The sequence below is a fragment of the Cupressus sempervirens genome, chromosome 2 (assembly GCF_028749045.1).
Source record: "Cupressus sempervirens isolate cs-2001-9-10 chromosome 2, ASM2874904v1, whole genome shotgun sequence".
Lineage (NCBI taxonomy): Eukaryota > Viridiplantae > Streptophyta > Pinopsida > Cupressales > Cupressaceae > Cupressus > Cupressus sempervirens.
The window spans coordinates 726,450,082-726,472,656 of record NC_143119.1 but is presented as its reverse complement, the minus strand read 5'-3'; the positions used below and the strand labels follow the sequence as shown (position 1 = coordinate 726,472,656).

Genomic DNA, 22,575 nt, shown 5'->3' with positions numbered 1-22,575 from the left:
TGGGCCCAGATTACCTCAAATGTGTCCAAATAACATTTGTAGATCCTTTGTGGCCCTTCTTCCACTTGGTCAACTCAAGACCACCCATTGATGGTGAATTTGTGACACCACAAGTTTTCCTTTGCTTTTGTTTCTTTTACTAAGTTCCTGATTTGAGTTCGGCTCCCTGACCTTCCTCTTTATCTTTCGGTTGATCCCATGTTGGAAGTTATGGTAGAAGCTATTAGAAATTTATTGATAGTTGATAAAGACTCATCAAATAATTTGTAATCCACTTAAGCAAAAACCCTTGTTGAGCTAGATATATTTGAGGGTTTGCATGAGAAATTTAAAGTTGGGCTTTTTATGATTGTAAGTGCATGCTTTGTGTGAGCATTAGCAATTGAAGCTTGGAGCTTGGAGCAGAGCAATTCAGGAGAAGGTAAAGAATGATCCACACAGCCAAAGCGGATTGCACCAATAGGAGTAGAAGTGATATCCTCGCGGTTTACATTAGCGGTATCACCCAAATCTGAATGCAAACGATATCTTCCAATTTGGGCCAAAGTTGAGAATCGAAGTAGAAACACCCCAACCTCCTAGATAACTTCCTCAAGGGGAAATCACGAGGGCCCTTACTACTATATAGTTGTACTAGAACTATACGACAAAATCTCAAGAATGAATCATATTCTCGAGTTTGCATTCAAGGTACTCTAGATAGGCGCCCTATTCACAATGTGGCAAATAGAATGCAAATAAACTCTTGTTGATGATACAAAGGACACGAGGTAGGGGACCCAAATTCAGGCGAAATCACTTGGGCAATTTTGGGGGTGAGGTGGCATTTTTTTCTTTATGAGTTGTCGTTGGAAGAACCTACCCTCCTCTAGTCTTTACTATTCTAATGATGTACTATAATAGAGTAGGAATACTAACGAAAAGGAGACAATAGGTTCCCGCTACTCCATAGAAAACACTTACCTATTGCCATGGTAGTGTTGATGCTTCAAGCCTTATAGAAATGGTAGGGGAGGGATTCTCCTCCAAAGGATTTGCCTATTACCATGGTAGTGTTCATGAAGAATTATAGCTATAGTGTCGGAGGGCTCACCCATGAATCGACTTCCTCCCCTTACCCATCTTTTAGAGCATAAATGCACTCAACTAACACCAAGAGGCCAAGGCGTTCGTGACGCCAACACCTTGATGCCCAATAGATAGTAGGGCTAAGTAGGCATGTTACACGAAGAATCTACCTTTAAAACCAAACCAAACCCTTTGGGTTGACCGAGTGGGGCTCCCTAGTTTGTCACCCCTTCTTAGAATAGTAGGTCAACCCCAATTGGAACTATAGAACAATGGCCCTTTGAACTATCATGGAGGGGCCTATGCATGCGTGTAGAGTGACTTTGTATCACCCTGACTCAGCACAATAGGTTGAGCGTAGGGGTCATTGCCAACTATCTCAACTATCTCTGACCTATGCATACTTGCAGAGTGAGTTTACATCACCCTGACCCAACACAATAAGGTCAGGCATAGGGTGTCTGGCCAACTATCTATACGCGGAAGGGAAGGGTAGAGTAATTTGTCAACTCATCGGTCTCATGCCCTGAAGAATACAGGTTTGAATCTTGCCCTAAGTTACAGTGCATACACCTATAATTACTACTGTCAGATTAGTGATTCATAGCTAGTAGGGCAACACCTATAATTACCATTGTCAAATAAGTGATTCATATATAGTAGGGCAACCATAGGGGTTGCAACGAAGAGTTATGGAGTTATGCCACGCACTCTGTTGCCCCAACTATAGTAGAAAAGAGGGAAGTCAACCCCGAGCTCTAGGTCAAAATCTTGTCAAAGTAGGACCTTCATTCACTTTAGTTGCAGACAGCTAAATAGCACTTATGTACACCCATAAATGAGTGCATTTTTCGCTGCAAAAATAAGTATTTTGAATATGGGCTCACATGCTCTATAATCCATGAAAGTCAATATCGTGGTGCTTGTATATAGGTTGAATTACGAAGTAAATGAGCTACTCTATGTGCTTTATTAGAAGGAATTTACATGTTTAGCTACAGCTCATTTTCTTATAGTTGAATTTAAATTTAAATTCTTGACGCACAAAAAGCTCATGTCCCTTTTTATCTTTGAAAATAGGGTTCCTAACCAACTAACAAGAATTCCATCTCTGAGATTTGCAACAAGCTCATCATCTAGATTTGCAGTAGGAGCTTCATCATCATCATCATGTGATGAGTATTTAGAGGCAAGCTAATGATTGTTAGTGTTGCCAATATATATGCTTAAATACTAGCATCGATGAATCGCGTAGTCAAGAGAATGCAAACATTAAAAGGTAGACATGTAGCAATTTACAAGATTACACCATTAAAATCAAAATCTCCTAATCTGAAGAAAACTCTACAAATCATCATGGTAGACAGTCTATACATAAAATAGCTTATGACTAGTACAAAATCATGAAATAGAAGTGACCATGATCACTATTATCTCTCTTATCTATCCATGTCATCCAACAATTAGGAATATATCAAATCCTATCAATGAAAAATTATGCACTTCCAAATAAGATTGTATCCAAAAGTGTTTCACATGAAATGGGCATAGTCTAAAAATCTAAAAATGAGAATTACCATCATTGCTTGTGAACAAATTAATTTTTTTTTAAAAAGGTAAAGAAAATGAAACACTATTATGATACAACAAAATAAATTTAAATATTTTTAAAAATATACTAAATCAAAAAATGAACGAACTTGAGTGAGAACGAAGCATTTGAAGTCCAAAACCAAATATTTAAACCCTCTTGTAAAAGACAAGTTTAAGGGTGAAAGATGATGGCTCCAAACCAAATATCTAAACCCTCTTGTAAAACGTAAGTTTAAGGGTGAAAGATGATGGTGCAAGCTCATGCAAAATGATTTCAACAAATGAAGTATTCTACAAATAAGAAAATATTTCCCAAATGCCACAATATATTCTAATATCATCATTTTTGTCTTGAAACCAACCTTATATGCTAGAACCTTTGTAGCTAATGTAAAAATTGCTATGTACTACCAAGAGACCCAATTCAAGAATATATATGGTTTTAAGGATGTCCAAAGCTATTTGGTGCATTGCTTTGACTATCAAGTAGATGTTTGAAGAGTTGTTCCAATGGAGGGATGGACAAACTAGTGTACTTATGATGGCTTTACCACCACTAATAGTAATCAAAATTACTGATGTCAAAGCAAATGGTTGTCACCTACTAATGTATTGTTGTCAAGGATTTAGAACCCTTGTGTATGAATTTTCAAGAACCACAAACAAACCTACAAGTATTGAGTATGTTATATGTCTTTTGAATATTAAAAAAATGTTAATTTTCTTAATTTTCAAATCAAAAAACCAAAATCTATGTACAACGAAAATGCATGTGCAAGGAATCTTTTGTGATAGTACAATCTATATGATGGAGAGAAGATATTTCTTAAAATTTTCTAGCAAAGTGGTTCAATCTAGAAAAATTCACAATTGATCCATTAAATTTTGGGTCCTCTAGTTGTTATGATGGAATCAAATTCGACTCATAAGAAAGCATGTATTGATATCACTTTATATGACCAATTTAAATTGAGTAGAAACCATTTTTCTACATGCTTTAAGCTTAGTGGTTAGATCATATTTGTTTTATGAACATCCTAAACCAATTTTAAAAATAAAAATAAAAAGAGTCAGAGATAACATGTTCTTTGCATACTTTATACTAAAGTAATTATTACCCTCATATGCATGTTGTAGCTCACTATACCCCCACTTTCTTTATGTGTGATCAAATTAGATATAGACATATGAAAAGGTTAACGCCCCAATAAAACCATTTGACAAGAAACCATACAAGGCACAACATCTTACCTCAAACAAGCTAAAGCAAAGGAAGTTCAAATTTGATTCAAAAAGACCTTTATCATTGGCTGCCTATTTTTCTTTCAAGAAGAGTAGGTAAAAATATTTCTAGAAAATAATACCGAACTCCATGTCATTAAACCTAAGTCCATCAAAACTGGTATCTTGCTAAATTGAAGATTCAAAAAATATTTGGTATAATTTTGACTATTGAGTAATATGTCGACAGGGTTGCCCCAACAGAGCATTAATGCAAGAGCATTTTGGGTTTGCTCATTGACTACTTTGGAGGAGTGCTCGGTAGTTACTTTGGAGATAATTTGTGTGTTTATCGAGTGTGCTTGATTAAGCTTTGGTTCATGCTCGATCAGTGAAGAAATGGCATTCGATCCTTATTGGGTAGTTTGTGGTTGTTGTGTTAACCAAGTGACTCGATTAATGAAGGCGTTCAACAATGCTTGGGGCACTCGGCATGTACTGTGGCTCGCTTTTCATTGGGAACTTGACAATAGTATTGTCCGAGTTAGCTCAATCAACGAAGGGGCTTGGTTATGCTTGGTGGAGTTGTTGATACTTAGTAGTGGTTTTTGATGCTCAATTTGGTCTTGGTTCTATGTTAACTGAGTTGTCTATGAGCCGACCTTTTAGCATTTAATTTGGGTTGTAGGTATTTAATGAGTGTTGCAGCCGACTTGTGGCTTATGCATATATTTAATGTAAGAGTTTATTTTAATTTGTAATGGGCTAGGCTAACTTGTGGCTTAGTTGGGTATAAGTAAGGGATCTTGTGGAGTCTTTTAGACATTCATTCAGTGGAGTGAATCAACATTCAGTGTGAGATCTAGCATGGAGAAGATGGAGTAGCTGAGTGAGTGATGTTTTCCCAAGTGTGTGGATAGAGCGTCGAATGTGAGGCAATTTACACCTGGATCTTGGATAAAGTTTGATAAGGGCTAGTAACTGAGGCTTGGGAAACAAAGAAATTGCTTGGTGGGATTGCGAGCACAAGTTTAGATATTCCTTAAAGGTTTCTACTAGAGTGTGAATCTGGACTAAGAGTTGGATTGGATCATGAGGGATCTTGCAAACCTATTACTTGCTTTGTATTTGGTCATAACCAAGAAGGCCTTACAACCCGACACATTGCATGTAATCAATTATTTTATCAATAAAGAATTGTGATTTGGTATCAAATCTTTCTTTGTTAATGTTGTGTTTCCATTGTGTGGTTATTTGTTGGGGGCTAAGACATCTCCTTTGGGAATTCTTCTACCTTGCACTGTGTCAAGCGTTGGACAGACTAGTGCAATAGTGGTGAAATTACCACTAGTAATAATGTAGTGTTGTCAAGGGTTCCAAATCCTTGATACAAATTCCTAGCACCTTACTAGGCCTAGTGTCAAGTACCCTATGCAACATGGTAGATAGTAATAAAAAAATGTAGATTTTTTAATTTAAATTTAAAAAAATCAGTACCATAGTGATACAACTGCAAGGAATGTTTTGTAGCAATACAACCAAAAATTTCTTAAAAGTTGCAAGCAAAACGTTTTGATTTGGACAATCCAACAATTGATCAATGTTTTTTTGGAATTTCTAAACATGATGCTCTCATCAAATTTGATCAATAAGACTCCAAAATATCACTTGTTGCAAAATATAAGCAAATCTAAGAAGAAAATCTTCATTTTCATTATAATCAGCAACTAACAAGGGGGTTGATCCTTACACAACAATAGCCCAAATGTGTCAAACAGTGTAGCAACACATAAACAAGGTTGTTATTGGCTTTTACAAGAAGTGGTTATCAATGGCTTATAATTAGCACATGTATAGTAGAAGTGTTGTCAAAAACAAAGCTAAACATACACTCACATAAAAGGCTAGTAGCCCTCCTCGAGTGTGAGAGCAACTCACTCACCACTTGTGAAGGAGAATGTGAGTTTGAAGGGTTATTTTTACTGTGCCATCAAAGAAGTGTGCAAGCAATGTTGTACTTAAGATCCTGCCACAAGGGGGAGCAACAACTGAGATTCCATTTGGACAACTATCAACACAATGGTTAAAGAGTTGGGAAAGTTGTCCCCAAAGCAAGAGCATTAGGCAAAGAATGGCCCTCATGCCTAGAGGTGGTCGCATCAAAAGGAGTGGGATTGGTATTTTCATGGTTTACAATAAGGGCATCGCCAACATATGCAGCAAGAGCTTTATCCCCATCATCAACATGTAAGGAGTCCTCAAAGGCAGAACTACAGAGAATCAAAAGCTCAAATGGTCAAATAATCAGCATTTGCATTCTTCCACCAAGTGGTAATGCCTTTAGGATGCAAAGGTGAGCAATTTGTAGCCAAATAGCTAGTAGAGTAGCATCACTAACCTCGAAAGCAAAGGCACTCACAATCCAACAATTGAATCCGAGACCTACACCAACCATGAGCATCACATCATCCCCTAGTAGTGGAATCGAGATATCCATGTCAACCAAAATGTGACAAAAGTATAAAAGCCCAAAAAAGTTGTTGTCTCATACACCTTCAAGAAATGACCAATAGAGCTTCCAATGTCCTCGAAGCAAGAAATCTCGCAAAAATGGAATAGAAAATTAGGGAGATAAACCCAAATGGGCTACAAAATTGGAAGCTCTAGACCACTGACGATATCTACACCACGCACCACCACAGGTGATGTCTTCGCACATGCAGTGGGTCAAATATCAACACAACGATTAGTGTTGGGAAGGTTGTGCATTATCAAACTAAGCTTGGAGTAAAGTAGGACTAGAAAGCAAAGAATGGTCCTCATGACCAGAGGTGAGCGACACCAAAAGGAGCAGGAATGGTATTCTCATGGTTTACAACAAGGGCATCACCAACATGTGCAACAAGAACTTCATCCTCATCATCAACATCTAAGGAGTCCTCCAAGGTAGAATCAAAAGCTCGGATGGTCAAATGATCATCATTTGCATCCTTCCACCAAGTGGCAACACCTTTTGGATGCAAAAGAGAGCAATTTGTAGCCAGAGAGATAGTAGGTCAGCAACATTGACATCGAAAGCAGATGCAATTACAATCCAATGAGTCTGAGACCTATCTCCAACCATGAGCATCACATCCCCGAGCAGTGGAATGGAGATATCCGTGTCAACCAAAAAGCAAGCAAAACTAAAGAAGCCCAACAAAGTCATTATCCCATACAACTTCAAAGAATGATCTTAGAGCTTCTAATGGCCTCAAAGCAAGAAATCTCAGAAAAATGGGGTGGAAGATTAGAGAGATGAACCCACATGGAGTGCCAAATTGGACAATTGGAGTGGAAGGAAAGGGGTTGAACAAGGTTTTCCGATGTTTGGCCAAAACAGAGAATCCCCCAAACCTACAACTTCCTTACCACCAAATCATGATCTTCAAAGGAAGAAAATGGGGCAATAAAAAGCACCTCCACACGAGTGAAAAGTTCAACGTTACTAGAGACAAAGGGTTGCCAAGAACTTATTACCCAAAGATATAGATTTGAAGAGAAGGCCAAAGCCCAATGAATCTACAAAACAACCCACAACGTTGGTAGAAAACCACATTATCCATCACATTTGGGCCATGCACCACCACAAGGAGGTCTTGACACAAGCAACAAGTCAAGTTTTCAACTTTCGAGGAATATTGCCCACAAATTTGGCAACATGGCCATAACTTTGTCTACTACCAATTAAAAAACAATAGCAACTATAGAAGCAAAAACCCCTCCACCTCCAATGTAGCAACAACACCACCAACTAAAGTCTCAAACCTAGGCAGTGAAGATGCATAGGGAAGAAAAGCCGCCCACTACCCCATAAGACAATAGAACGACACTTACACAAGGTGACAAAAGAAGAAATCTCCTCCAATAAAATACCCACCACAACAAACTCATTGGCAACCTCATTGACGACAACAACAATAGTTACAAATATTGCAAAAGCACTCACGAACAGATCAAGCTAGAGGCAGAGACATTTCAATTTTTTCAAACTTCTATTCTTTGTTATCTTTTGAATGTTTCTCGAAACTTCATTGTAAGCTCTACACTTTTGTTGACTAACTTTGTCTATCTTGGAACTTGAAACAATTTTAAATGCAACAATAGACATTATGTTTTTCAAATGCTTTAATCTCAAAAGTGAGTTCATATTTGCTTTAGGAATCTATTAAACCAACCTATAAAGCCATAGAGAAAATGTTAACATAGTTCATACCTACATGATTGCTACCCCTCACATGCATGTTGTAGATCATTGATAATGCACCTAACTTGCTTTATGTATGATCAAACTACATATATGGCATACAAAATAAAAGGGTTAAAGTCAAAATTGAACTATTTGACAAGCAGCCATATGAAAGCATGTTGATGTCAACATCAAAATGTCTTTATTCAAATGAACAAACTAAAATTTCAACTGAGAAAGACAATTCTCATTGATACCTTATTTTCTTTGGAGTATAATAGCGAAAAGCGTTCTAAACATAATACCGAACCTCATACCCTCAAACCTTTGTAATTATTGTCAATTTGCTAGCAAGAAACTCAATTCAAGCAAGGATATGGTTTTCAATATACCCAAAACTATTTGATGCACTTTGGCTATCAAGCTAGATGTTTGAATTGTTGCAATGGAGGTTTGGTCACACTATTGCATTAAAGGTGGTATTACTAACACTAGTGGTAATAAATGGTTTGTGTTAGAGCCAATGGTCATCACCCACTAGTGTTGTTGAGGATTTCAAGCCCTTTGATACAAATCTGCAAGTACCTTAAACAGGTCTGCCAGTGTCAGGTCCACTACACACCCTTGGAATATAATTTTTTTAATTAGTTTTAAATTCAAAAAAACGTTGCCCAACAATGATGCATGTGCAAGAATGTTTTGCAACAAGACAATCTTTACAATCAAGCAGAATTTCTTAAAAAATAAAAGCAAAGTGCTACAACTTGGACAAATGGACATAAACAAGCAGATTCTACAGGTAGTTGATATGGAGTACTTTGGTTCTATAGATTAGTGATTAATACCCTTCGCATGCATGCTGCAACTGAAATAACCACATTGCAAATGACCCTAACGTGCTTTATGCCTGATCAAATGGCATATATGGTGCACAAAATGAAATGGCTATGGCCCAAGTGGAACCATTTGGCAGGAGATCATAAGAAGGCACATTGTCTTACATCAAGAAACTAAACAAAGTTAAAATGTGATTGAGGAAACGATGGAATTTCTAATTCACATTAGCAAAAACCCTTTTAATAGTTGAATGCATTACTGCTCTAGTTATGGAATTTATCTCCAGCACCCTAAAATTGAGTTATAGATGAGCCAACTGATGTCATTTAAAACTCTAGAGCAATAACAAAAAAGTAAAAGAAAAACACCTGAAAACTTCTGCAAATTCCTAACTTCAACTAATGAAATGTGACGGACTACACAATCTTAATTTCCTCATGTCTTCAGAAAGAGACCTATGCTCACCCAAGTCACAGCAAAATGAAACCTTTCTAGGATCTTTCAAGAGCTAGGCAAAGTTGCAGAGAGTAGTAAAGCAACAGAGAAGCTCGAGAGGGTCTACTTTTTTAAATCAACTGCCCTTGGCCTCCACAATCCTAACCTGTACTTGTGTGTAAATCGTAGAATCAATTTTCTCTGCAGGACAAGCATACAAACCAATGGTATTAGCTAAATACAATCTACTATACAAACCAATGGTATTAACTGAAAACAATCTACTAACTTATGAAATAGAATTACATAATGTATAACCCTTGCACCTCTTAATCTCCTGATTTTAAAATGTACACAAGCTTGTTACAATGCCACTAAGCCTTTCAGAAACACGTCACAGGTATTTCTGTTTTACCCTTCCATTGACCCTTGTATTTTTAAGGGTGTAGCTGTTAACCCCGGCTAAGGTACCAATATTATCAATAAATTTATGAGAATTTTTTCAGTAGTTGAGAAGTAATTATTTATTAGCATAATCAAATAATTTGTTAAATGCCAACTCATTATTCTTCCATTTGCTTCCTGTTCCAAAGTTTACTTCCTCTGAAATGAAAAATTGTGAAACCATCCAATATTTTTATTGCTTAATAATAATCATATGACAATATCTTGTTATTACTTTCCTAATTTCCAGCCAGAATCTATTATGTTGTAGTCACTAAACATTCATAATAAATTTACAAATAGTAATATTTTCCTATTGATTTACAGAATCTCTAGGAGTTCAACTGAGATTGGCTTGGACATATTTCATTGTCTTCAAATTCTGTGTTGCAGAATATGCCAGAAATTCTATCAGTTCAAAAACATGGCGAGGCTACCCAGTTTAGTAACTACTACAATCAATCATCAATCTATGCTTACACTGCAGAAAATTCTGCATGCAAAGCATATACCAACAGAAACGTGATATTAAAGAAGAATCGAATACTCTATAAACAAGCAATAACATTCTTGCAATTTGTCCCTTTACAGAAACGAGAAGCCTAAAGTTTACATTTGCAGCAACATCCTTGTGTTTTAAGCTCTTCTCATCTTAATTAAATGGCAATAGAAATAAATATTCAAGGACAATCATCAAATACTCCATTTTTCTATGTTTTGGATTGTAAAAAGTCCATGTTTTGAAAGAAACTCACAAAAATAAGAATACCATGAATAAATACCATCTGCTTCTACTGAATCCAACCCCTTCCAAGATTGTTTATTACTAGTTGCCAATTGTACCATAGCATACAAAATTGATTCTTACATGAATCAAAAACTTCACATATAATTGGCATTCATTGTGTGGGAAATTTACATAGCTTTCACATTCAATTGCTAATTCTATGATGTCTTCAGGATAACAAATGTTTTCCCATTATACTTTCACATATAATAGCAGATTCTATGATGTCCTATCGATATCAAATGTTTTAACAGTAGTATTAGAATTTCCCAGCCCTCCAACTCTCGCATTCACCACTTGAATGCATATTCCTTTCTGGGTTGTTTAAAGCCCTCTGACCTTATCATTACGACTTCAATTAATGGATATCGCTCATGTTTCCAGGATTTATTTTCTAGGCAAACATTCTGTCCAAATTACAGCTTGCTGGAACCAGCATGAACTCTGTAGAGTCATTCAGGTAGGCAGGCACAGAACCAGATTTGGAAACAACACACAGAAAACCAACATACCTACAATCCACCTATTTTTTGAGGCCCAACACCAGCACGGAATACAGAGAAGAGCAGACACTGGGCCACGACCATGACAAAATTTAAAAAGTACTGTTTTTCGTTGTGGGTTCTTTCCAGTTTTTGTTCAGATCAATTACAAATCAACATGACAGAACCCTGGATGGCTACAGTGAGAAACGAACCAGTTTCTAGACTGGATTGGAGCTGGACTTGGATCTGGACCTGCATGCTGACAAACCAGTTTTGAGAATAATATGAGGAGTTAAACATCAATCAAGTGCATAAAGTTGCAAAATATTCATTCCAAACAACTGTGAAAATTCCTTTTGCCTCCATATTTGTGAAAATGGGTTGCTCAACCTTGTAAGCCTGGCAACTACCTCTACCATGGCATCATTCTTTGTGATTTAGACAACCGTATCATGGACCACATAATATGCTTTCTTCCCGCATTAATTAGGAATGGGTTAAGTGTAATAACAAATCCAAAGATTTATTGTTTCACCATTGTTTCTTTGGGAGATAGAAACTCCTTCCCAAAAAAATCCTACGTGATTCGTTGACATCATAGAGGAATCCAAAAGTGTACTCTAACCAGCAAAGAAAGAATTTACTGCATATATATAGCTGGAATCACCTCAAGATCTGCAAAGATTTTGGATCCCTCCAAGTCTATTAGCCAAGCTGCTTGATCAATGTGTCTTGTTGTTTGCAACCAGTTCAACTACAGTATATGAATCGAATGAAAGAACCTCCAGTCATTTTCCTGTTGATGTTTGGTAGCTTCTGTCGGATAAACCTATATATAATTGTATATGAGATATATATATATATGTGTGTGTGTGTGTGTGTGTGTGTGTGTGTGTGTCTATTGTTATATGAGAGAAATTAATATTATATATATATATATAACAATGATTAACTTTTTATTATATTAATTATCTAATTAATGAATAGACATGCACCAGGGACATGTCTCTTCATGGCTTATTCTCAATTTAAATAAGAGGTCACTGTCATTTGGAAAACAAATACAAAATACAATGGCAGTGCTTAGTACATTTGTAACGATCCTCGATAAATCAACATGGTATCAGAGCCAAGTTGCAGATGTAAATCATACCTTATATAATAAGGAGACATCAAGCAATACATAGAGCACAGAATCTAATAAAAATTCTATTTGAGAGGAATAGAAACATTGTTCATAACTGAATGAGTATGCATTTCTCTTGCGAATGAAGACCTGTTTTCTCGGGTGGAAAACAGATGAAGAGATCGGGCAGTCAAGTCCCTGAGCCCAATTTGCTGCTCATGCCGCTCACCAAAGTCAGGTCAAGGGTACCCTCTGAACGTAGAAATGAGGCAGAAATGGAAAGGAAAGAATGGGAGCTTGGGTAACTTTCATATACAGCAAATATACTGTTGAAGACCAGTACATGCGGAAGGCTTGCTAATGATGCCAAAACTGGATATCTTGGTGATAATCATTGTATCTACTGATTTATTTTTATTTATTTATTGATTCAAAGCGGTGTAAGCCATATCTCCAGAATAAATAAAGTACAGTTTGTATGAAGTGGAGGAGTGGTATTATAAGGGGACAGACATCATTCAGCTCAAGAGAAATGCAGATATTGCATACTGCGTGTTAGCAACACAACTTTCCATTCCCAGCTCCGTCATTTCTCCAAAGAGTGACACCATCAATGTTTAAATTCAAATATTCCTCATGAGTAGAATTATGACGCTTGAATGCATAAGAGCACCAACCTCCTGATTTTTCTACCAGCATACTACTGGTCTGTGCCTAAATGGACATCAATCAAACCATAACAGAAGGGGGAAAATATCATTACATACTACAAATGGGAATGCTCTGGTAGACATGTATGGATATTGTCGAAGCATAGAAAGGTGGTGTATGATCTATTTGACTGAGTGCTACATCACAGAAATCTGATCTCATGTAATCCTATGATCGCAGGAAAAGCACAAAATACATGATTCATTGACATGACATGTGCAGACTGAGTGTTAGCTAAGCAACAAACATGGTATCAATCGTGCCTTAGACAGTAACTAGAAGTGAGCGATCACAAAATGGACACTTCACAGTTTGAGAGTAAGCCTCGAGCCAAGTTTTGTTCATCTTCCAAGGAATGAGGAATGTCGTGGAATATGAAAGAATCAACATATGCAGAAAAATGTTGTTCCTTGTTATGGACTGCTGACACAACCGAGTTGGAGGATTTTGCATTCAAAAGTATTTATAAAGAACGGTGCAATATTGTTTGGGTTGATCTCACAAATTGACATACAAGTCTGGCGCGACATGAGTATCATGAGTATTGCAGACTGGTGATGAGAGGTTGGCGGAATAGATATGTAAGCACTGTCACAATTGTATCAACAGCCTCATGAAAAGGGGATCCAACACTGACTGGCCCTAAAGTGGGGGAAGGAATGTTGAAATTATTAGAAATAGAAATCGAAAGAATAAATAAATGAAACAAAGAGAAAGCAACCCTTGTTTGATCTACACGGTAAATTCATGTCCGTATTGCTCAAAGTGGCCCATAATCACTGACCTTCTACAGCTTGTACTCCCACGGATAATCTTCAAGCAGGTAAAGAAAGACGTACGTGTTGTATGGAATAGGCACCCACCCCAAATTAATACAATATAGTTGAACAGGCCAGCCAACCACTAGGCTCATGGGTTGACAAGAGAAAAATGGCCAACAAATGAGTATTACGAAGTAATTGGTAAAATACTTACTTGTTATTAATAGAGACCAAGAAGTCTATATATACAAAAGAGTAAAGCGGTGTTTCCTTAGGAAACGACCATAAAGAAAAGAACTATTCTATTCTAGCTAAAAGAAAGCTAAAGAAAGCTAACAGATAACTACAACTAAATATTAAATATTAGAAGCATTCTAATATTTACAATAGATTACAAACAGATATCCATTAACTAATAACAGAAGCTTATCTATTATCGTAATACCCTCCCTTAATGGTCCACAACACCAAGTTGTCCTCTGAATTTGACAAAACTTATCAAGACCAAGAGGCTTGATGAGAATGTCTACAGTCTGATCTGTGGTAGGAACATACTGCAAGTCTATTGTCCCGCCTTCAACCAGTTATCACATGTAGTGACAATGAACATCCACATGCTTGGTTCGTTCATGGAAGACTAGATTTCATGCTAATTTGATAACGCCTTCATTATCAACAAACAAAGTGGTTGGTCCTGTTGGTGACATCTACATATCCCCAAGCATCCCACGAAGCCAAATAAGTTCACAACCTACCTTGATTGTCCCTCTATATTCGGCCTATGTAGAGGAGAGAGAAACTGCCTATTGCTTCTTACTATTTCATGTGATGGCACTTGATCCCAAACTAAACACTTATCCAGAAGTTGACTTTTTATTGTCAACAGAGCCTGCCCAATCTGAATCTATGAACCCACTAAGTCTAGGATTAGAACTTCGACAATAAAGAAGTCCATTATCTAAAATGCTCTTCACATAATAAAGCACACACTTTACTACCATCTAATAATCGGCCTTGGGCACCGTCATTAAGCATGAGATGTAGCTAACTAGGAAGCTAATATCAGGCCTAGTGGCAGAGAGGTAGATGAGGCTACCTACTAGTTGCTTGTATGTGGTATCATCAACGAGAGGAGAACCAGAATTAGCTGATAACTTGAGACCTTTCTCCATTTGTGTAGATGCAGGCTTGCAATCTTGCATACAAAATTTGACTAACAGAGCCCTGGCATATTTGGAATGAGAGACGAATATACCACAAGACTGTTGCCAAACCTCAACACCTAGGCAATAATGCATGAGCACAAGATCTGTCATATCAAAAGACTGGCATAAATTCTTTTTGATTCCTTGAACCAAAGATGCCGAACTATTAATGATGATCAAATCATCCTCATTAATAACTAGAAGGATGATGTCACTGTCAGTAGTCTTGATGTACAAATTTGAGTCTCAAGAACTCCTCTGGAAGCCTTGATCACTGAGGTACTTATCAAATTTTATGTACCACACCCTAGGCGCCTGCTTCAAGCCATTGAGAGCTTTCAACAATCTGAGAACCTAATGGTCTTTACCAACAACCTTGAAATCAAGAGGTTGTGTCATGTAGACCTCTTCATGGAGATCACCATTCAGGAAAGCACTCTTGACGTCCATCTGATGGACCTTCCAGCCAAATTGTGCTACCATGGCTAGGACTAATCTAATCGTGCTCATCTTTGCAATAGAAGCAAAGGTATCCTCATAATCAATGCCCTAATGCTGAGAAAAGCCCTTCGCAACTATACAAGTTTTGTACTTATCCAAAGTACCATCAGATTTGTATTTGATTTGGTAAACTCATTTGCAGCCAATGGATTTCTTCCCTAGTGGAAGATCAGAAAGGACCCAAGTGTTATTCTTAGTAGGCTCTAATGTTTAGATGTCATGGCCTATTCCCACTCTAGAATTCCTTTAACCTCGAAATATGTTTGAGGTTCAAACACACTGTGAATGTTGGCCAAGAGAGAAAAGTTAACACTCTGTAGGAGGTTCAAACACACTGTGAATGTTGGCCAAGAGAGAAAAGTTAACACTCTGTAGGTTTGCTCTTTTTTGGAGCAGTTCTCCCATCAATGAGCTCGTCATCACGAAGATCAATAGGTGTCTTAGCACACCACTTAGGCCAAAGAGGAGAACGGCCAACATAAGTATCAAGAGATGCTTGGTGATCATGTTCCTCATCAAAAGAATCTGGATCAAACTCGGGTGAAGCATCTACAAATCAAGGTGATCTTGCAGGAGAAGGTGGAGGAGTTTGTTTGTCACTGGTATAGTTGGAGCTACAGGAGCTATTGGAGCCCTCCGATCAAGTGGACATAATGGAAGCCTAACTCCCAAATCATGAGCCTTTGTAGCCTGGTCTACTAGATTAGGAACAGGAGAAATAGGCATGAATGGTCCTCATTGCTCATCAAAGACTACATCATGACTGTATAGGAGACAAGATGTCTTAGTGTCAATCAAGTGGTAGATTTTGTGAAGACTATTGTGTCCTTCAAACATAAGTTTCTGACTCTTGGTAACCAACTTGGTGCGTGATGCATCAGGGATCCAAACAAAAGCAAGGGAGCCAAAAACCTTCAAGTGATTGATTCTGGGCTTGCGACCTAACTAGGCCTCTTCCAAAGTCTTACCTTTGACCGCCACTGTGAGTGATCGGTTCAAAAGATAAACTACAATCTTGGCTTCTTCTTCCCAGAACTTCTTCGGAACATGTCTGTGTTCAAGCATGGATCAAGTCATCCCGATGATTGTTTTGTTCTCACGTTCAACTGTTGTTCTGTTGTGGTGTGTGGGCTATGGTTAACTGGTGTTTGATGCCATGAGTATCCAAGAAGCTAGAGAGGTCATTAAAATAAAATTCCCCCCATTTGTTTGATCGAAGAGTTATAATAGATTTCTCAGACTCTTTTTTAATTACAGGTTTTAAACTTCTGAAATACAAGAAATGCATCTGATTTCTTTTTAAGAATATACACCCACATTTTTCTACTAAAATCATCAACAAACAACAAAAAATACTTGGACCCAAGTAGAAGAGTGGCCATAGAACCATAGATATTGGCATGAACAAGTTGAAGTACCTAAGAAGCTCGCTATGAATCGCCACTAGGGAATGGTGTGCAATGTTGACTCCCAGCTTAGCATACATCACAAACTCCAAGTTGCTAAGTCTAAATCTCTTGCAAAACGAGGACAAGCTCTTCCCAAGCAAGCTGAGAGAGATAATGCACAATTTAAGTGCCCATACCGTTGATGCCAAAGTGTGCTAACAGAAGACCACCAAGCAGCCATAGCTAAGTCCCAAGAATCACTAGAATCAATAAGTCAAAAAAGACCATGATCCTCAAGACCTACTACAACAATAGGTTGAGTCGCCCTATCAATGATTGTACATTGATGTGAACTAAAGGTGACATTCAAGTGTGGAGAATGTCACAGCAATTGACTGACTAAGAGTAGATTTAGTTCCATCCTTGGAGCTTAGTACACAAAGGAAAATGAGATTCCTCCCAGCAAACTAAATTTGAATGTTGTCTTTACTAACAATGTGTACTCTTCTCCGCCACCAAAAATAACAGAATCTGAATAAGGCTGGTAGTCAGTAAACCAGTCCTTGCAATGGGTGAAATGACAAGAGGTACCAAAATCAATGTACCAGGCAAGCGACTTCACATGATTTGCAGATCTTTTAGCCATGAAAGCGTAAAAGGCAAATTATGTATGCTCAATGTGCTCTGCACTGTTTGCTTTGGGTTGCGAACTTGATTGCTTAGATTGGGCAGCTAAGCTTTTCCGACATTCAACCTTCATGTGACCAAACTTGTGGTAATAGTTGAATTGAATGTTCTTTCAGAAGCCTTCTAAAGCTAGAGCAGAGGACTTCTGCTGAGAAGACTGCTACAACTTGCCTTTATCCTTCTAAAAGGATTTAGCAACAAAGGCTTGCTCTATGGAGTTGGAACTAGAACTGCTACCAAATTGTTGTTTGCACTGATCTTGCTGAAGCAAAAGTGTGCAAAGATCCGTGAACTTTAGATCGACACCAGAAGATGTGATGTTGAGAGTCTCGATAAAATGCTCATACGACTTCGGCAAACTCCATAGAGTGATAACCACAATGTTCTCTTCCTCCATCTTGCGACCAATGGCAACCAACTGATCACGGATTTCCTCAATCCTATTCAGATAAGCCTGAAGCGATGTTCGCTCATGTATGAAAAAGAAAACAGTGTTCAAGAAGAAAGTTCTTTTGTCAGAAGTCTCGAGAAGATTTTTGAGATATGCCCATATCTCGGCAGATGTCTTGTCGGATGGAATCTGAGAGAGTTGATCATCAGCTATGGATAATTTGAGAAGCATCACAGCCTCTCAATTATTTAGATCTCATGTATCCTGATTAGTACTAGGGGCAATCGAACATTGTGTAACACCTAAAACTAACTAATCGGTATTCCGATATTCAAAATTTGCTATTATCCGTTGCTTCCAAGTGCCATAATTTCAACCATTGAATTTTGAATTGCTCTCGAGCAAATATTAGTCAGAGATGCTAGGACACGTACTTTGAGGCAAAAAAATAGAAGACCCAAAAAATTTGAAAGGTGACCTAGAAGAGAGCTCGAAAAACCCAAAAATAATATGTTGTTGATTTTTGGATTAGTTGGCTTGAAAATTAAGGCACAAAAATCAAGGCACCCAGAAAAATTAGACAACCCACTTGAGCTCTCGAAAAATCCACCAAGAATCTATAATCGGAAAAAAAAATTGAGCCCAAAAATTAGGGTTTTGAACAAAAACAGCCCTACTACAAAAAACAAAACCACAAAAAATGGCAGAAATGTGCAGAAAAACAGACAACAGTTGCAAAAAAATGGCCATAAGAATTAGATATCACGGAAAATAATTTCAAAAAATATTGCTCTAATAATTTCGAACAAAAAATTATCATATTTTTCAAAAAAATTCAAAGAATTGACTCTGATACCATACTACGAAATAATTGGTAAAATACTTGCTTGTTATTAACAAAGAGCAAGAGGTCTATACATACAAAAGAATAAAGCGATGTTTCCTTAGGAAACGATCATAAAGAATAGAAATATTATATTCTAGCTAAAAGCTCTAAAGCTAAAGAAAGCTAACACATAACTATTGCTAACTAAATATTAGAAAAATTCTAATATTTACAATAGATTACAAACAGATGACCATTAACTAATAATAGAAGCTTATCTATTATCGTAATAAGGAGAAACTAAATGTTATTATGTTTATATATTTTTATTTTTATTTTTGTTTTTTTAGGATAATAATAAGAATTATTAGTGTAAATATAATCAAAGGATGATTTATAGTTATTATTGAAAAGATGATTTTGGTAATCTAATTAAAGTATATATAGGTGGTATATATGCTCAAAGTATATATTTAAATTGGATATTTATCTATATTACACTAGAATGATCTTATATTATTATGTAGAATTAATTATTATCCTTGAAAATTATGCTAATCTCTCTCTTATTATTCTTTTTTTTTATATGAGTTATATGCCTTGATCTTTTCCTCCGAGAATGTTATTACAAGAAAAGAGGGAGACTGACATTTCATTAGAGGCAACCTTGAAAGAGAGGGAGCAAATAGAGATGGTACAGTCAACCTTCAGTGATCACAGTCATATTGATTTAGGAGTAAAAAATGTTGAGATGGATTCTCTAGTGATCAATAAATTGTAGCAGTCAAGGGCACTGTGATTCATGAATATACCTCGTGACTATGTGTGATTTTAATGAACCTACCCCCTATGTACATCATAAGGAAGTGATGACTTCCAAATGATGTCACTTGCATCTGCAGAAGTTATTGAAAGGTGACGATCTTACAATAACTTAATTTTCTATTATGATGGATATCTTACGATATTTATGTAGATCATGATATATTATACTTTTGCATGTCGGATGTTTATATGGTAAACATTATGAGAATGCGTGTGCACATACCTTATAAACATTTTTTTGAGTACATGGTGAATGTTATGCATATTGCTATTCTACAAGGCCATTACACAAAGTACTTGGTGAATATCACGTGTCTTCTTGTCCTAGAAGGCCATTATTGACAGAGTACTTGGTGAATATCACGCAACATGATGTTCTAGAAGGCTATTACTCATAGTATTTAGTGAATATCTTGCATCTCAACATTCTGGAAGACCATAACTCAAAGAGTCTTTGGTGAATATCATTGATATTCTGGCCAATACTCATGATATTAGATGTGCTATTAAACATTTTTGAGTAATTAGTGAATATCATGTATTCTTGGAGACCAATACTCATGATATCTAATGTGATATCAAACCTTATTGAGTATTTGGTGAATATCATATGTTGATATTATGGGAGACCAATACTGTTGTAAGTGTCATATGCATTGTATTGATATGATCATTGTGATTGTATGTGAGCTTTGGATATGAATTTGACGAGAGCAGAGCAGAGGATGATGTTGATGATGTGTTGAGAACTTCAAAGTTATTGTATTGCCAAGAAAAGTTGTTGTATCAATTAGTTCACCCTTGGATATGTTGTCCTAAGAATTGTTTTGTGAAGACAATTCCGAAGCAATTTGGACAATGGGTGTACTTCCTATCAGCCCCTAACAGGGTTGAAGCAACTCCTAACAAGGTTGAAGCAACTCCTAACAGGGTTGGAATCTTCTAGCAAGAATTAAAGTCTCCTAACAAGGACAACATGCACTGATTGTATGTAATTGGCTCCTAACATAGTCTTAGACTTTTACAAGGAACATTTATATTTATTCCCATTGGGATTTTCCCTCTAATATAGGGTTTCCCTAGTTAACAAATATTGTGTTATTGTGTATGGTTGTTCTTATGGTTGTTACATCTATTGGTTATATATTTCAGATTTGACAAAGTTAATTTAAGTTGTTTAAGCACAACTAGATGATTACAAGGGAAACGAAGGCAGTGATAGATGAAACAAAGCTAGATTCATGTACACGAAAAGAGAAAGATCTAGATTCATGTACACAATAAGAGAAAGATCTATACATGTACAACATGTATGCCAGAAAAGCATTGTTGTCAGTTCTTCCAGAATCAGAATATGTTGAGGCAAAAAAGCTTACAACTTGTAAATGAAATTTGGGTCAAATTACAAGGTCTTTCTAAAGGTGATGTATTTGCAAAAAAATCTGAACTTCAAAATTGGAAATATATGTTTGATAGTACTAAGATGCAAGAAGATGAATCAATAAGGGGATATTTTGCTAGGATGACAGAGATTGTTATAGGAATTAAGAGTCATGATCCAATTGTTAATGAAAATGATATTGTGTGGAAGATTCTGAAATCTTTTCTGCCTACTTATGAGAACAAGATAATAGCAATTGAATAAATTATTCCTATGGGACAAAGAGTCTTTACTTGGGAAGTTGCAAGCATTCAAACAAAGGTTGTAGCAGAAACAAGGAAGAATCAGAATAAAGACAACTTTTAGAACCAGTATATAGAAAGACAAAGCTACATTAACAAGGAGTGCAAAAACAAATGGAGATTATGTTAATGAATGGGCAGCTAAGAAAGAGTAAGATAGGAAGATAGATGAAGGACTTGCATTACTTGTGAAAAGGGAACCTAAAGGTAAGAAAGCTTTTGTTTGTTGGACTTGATAAAAACCTGGTCATTTCTCATCTCAATGTCCTAAGACAATAAAGAAAATAATACCTAGAAAGCCTTAAAAATCTAAGATTACACAAGATTGCTTCTTGCTGATTTAGTAATGAATTTAATATTAAGATGATGAACTTCTTAGAAAGTGATGATGAAGATGATGATATTGGATTTGTAGCTATTAAAGAAGAAAGTCCTGAAAAAGAAGAAAAAGAAGCGAAAGCATTAGTATCACATGTAGAGAAGAAAACATTTGATTGGCTTATAGATAGTGGATGCTCTCATCATATGACCAGTAATATGAATAAATTTGTTGAGTTTAATAGCTATGATGGTGACTGAAGCGACACGTGGGAACTAGTGGTAGATATATTACTCTTGATGGGAAAACTAACACTAAGGATGTCTATTTTGTTGATGGATTGAATCATAATCTTTTGAGTGTTGGATAACTTATGGATAAGGAATATCCGTTGCAATTCACTGAGAAGACTTGTATAATCAAAGACAAAGATGATAAACTGATTGGAACATGTTAAGGACTGGAGGTAATGTTTTTCATTGAATCCTACTGAGATGACATGTTTGGTTGCTAAAGTGGATGACAGTTGATTATGGCATAAGAGATTTTGTCACATTAACTTTGATAACATTGTGAAGATCAGTACAACAAAGGCAGTAAGAAATCGACCTAAGATAGTGAAACCCTCTAACATGGTTTCTAAGGAATGTGTGATGGCAAAACATATGAACTTATTTCCAAGCAAGGTATTCACTACATCAGTGAAGTGGAGATCGTACACAACCTTATATTGTCTTACAAGAACACAAGCATTCTATGGTGAAAGATACTTTATTCTTTTTATTGATGATTTTACAAAGATGATGTGGGTAGTTGTTACATCCCAAATTTTGACCTAGTTTTAAAATTGCTCATAGCTGTTGGATTTAATGGATTATTCTTTCATGATCATGTGAAGTAGGTAGTTATTTACTATGTTACCAATTCTGGTTTTGATGCTGATGCCGGTGCAGGTGCCGATGCATGGATTTCTTTGGGAGGGGTTTTGGATGCATTTGGGTGCATTCGTACATGTGTATATATTTTAAATATATATAATACATATACATATATA

The 22,575-nt window shown here is 36.5% G+C and overlaps 1 protein-coding gene across 5 annotated transcripts in view; it reads right to left on the bottom strand.

The window, feature by feature from the left end:
- The window catches only part of LOC149575440 (uncharacterized), a 106,664-nt gene that overhangs the window by 15,768 nt on the left and 68,321 nt on the right, over positions 1-22,575 (bottom strand). For 2 of the 5 annotated variants that reach the window (XM_089815186.1, XM_089815187.1), the window contains one exon: positions 9,142-9,583. The exons of the other annotated variants lie outside the window; for them this stretch is intronic. In XM_089815186.1, coding sequence (XP_089671312.1) covers positions 9,506-9,583 — 78 coding nt within the window. In that variant the 3' untranslated portion in view covers positions 9,142-9,505. Of the gene's footprint in view, positions 1-9,141; positions 9,584-22,575 lie in introns of those variants that run through there. 5 annotated transcript variants of the gene reach the window in all.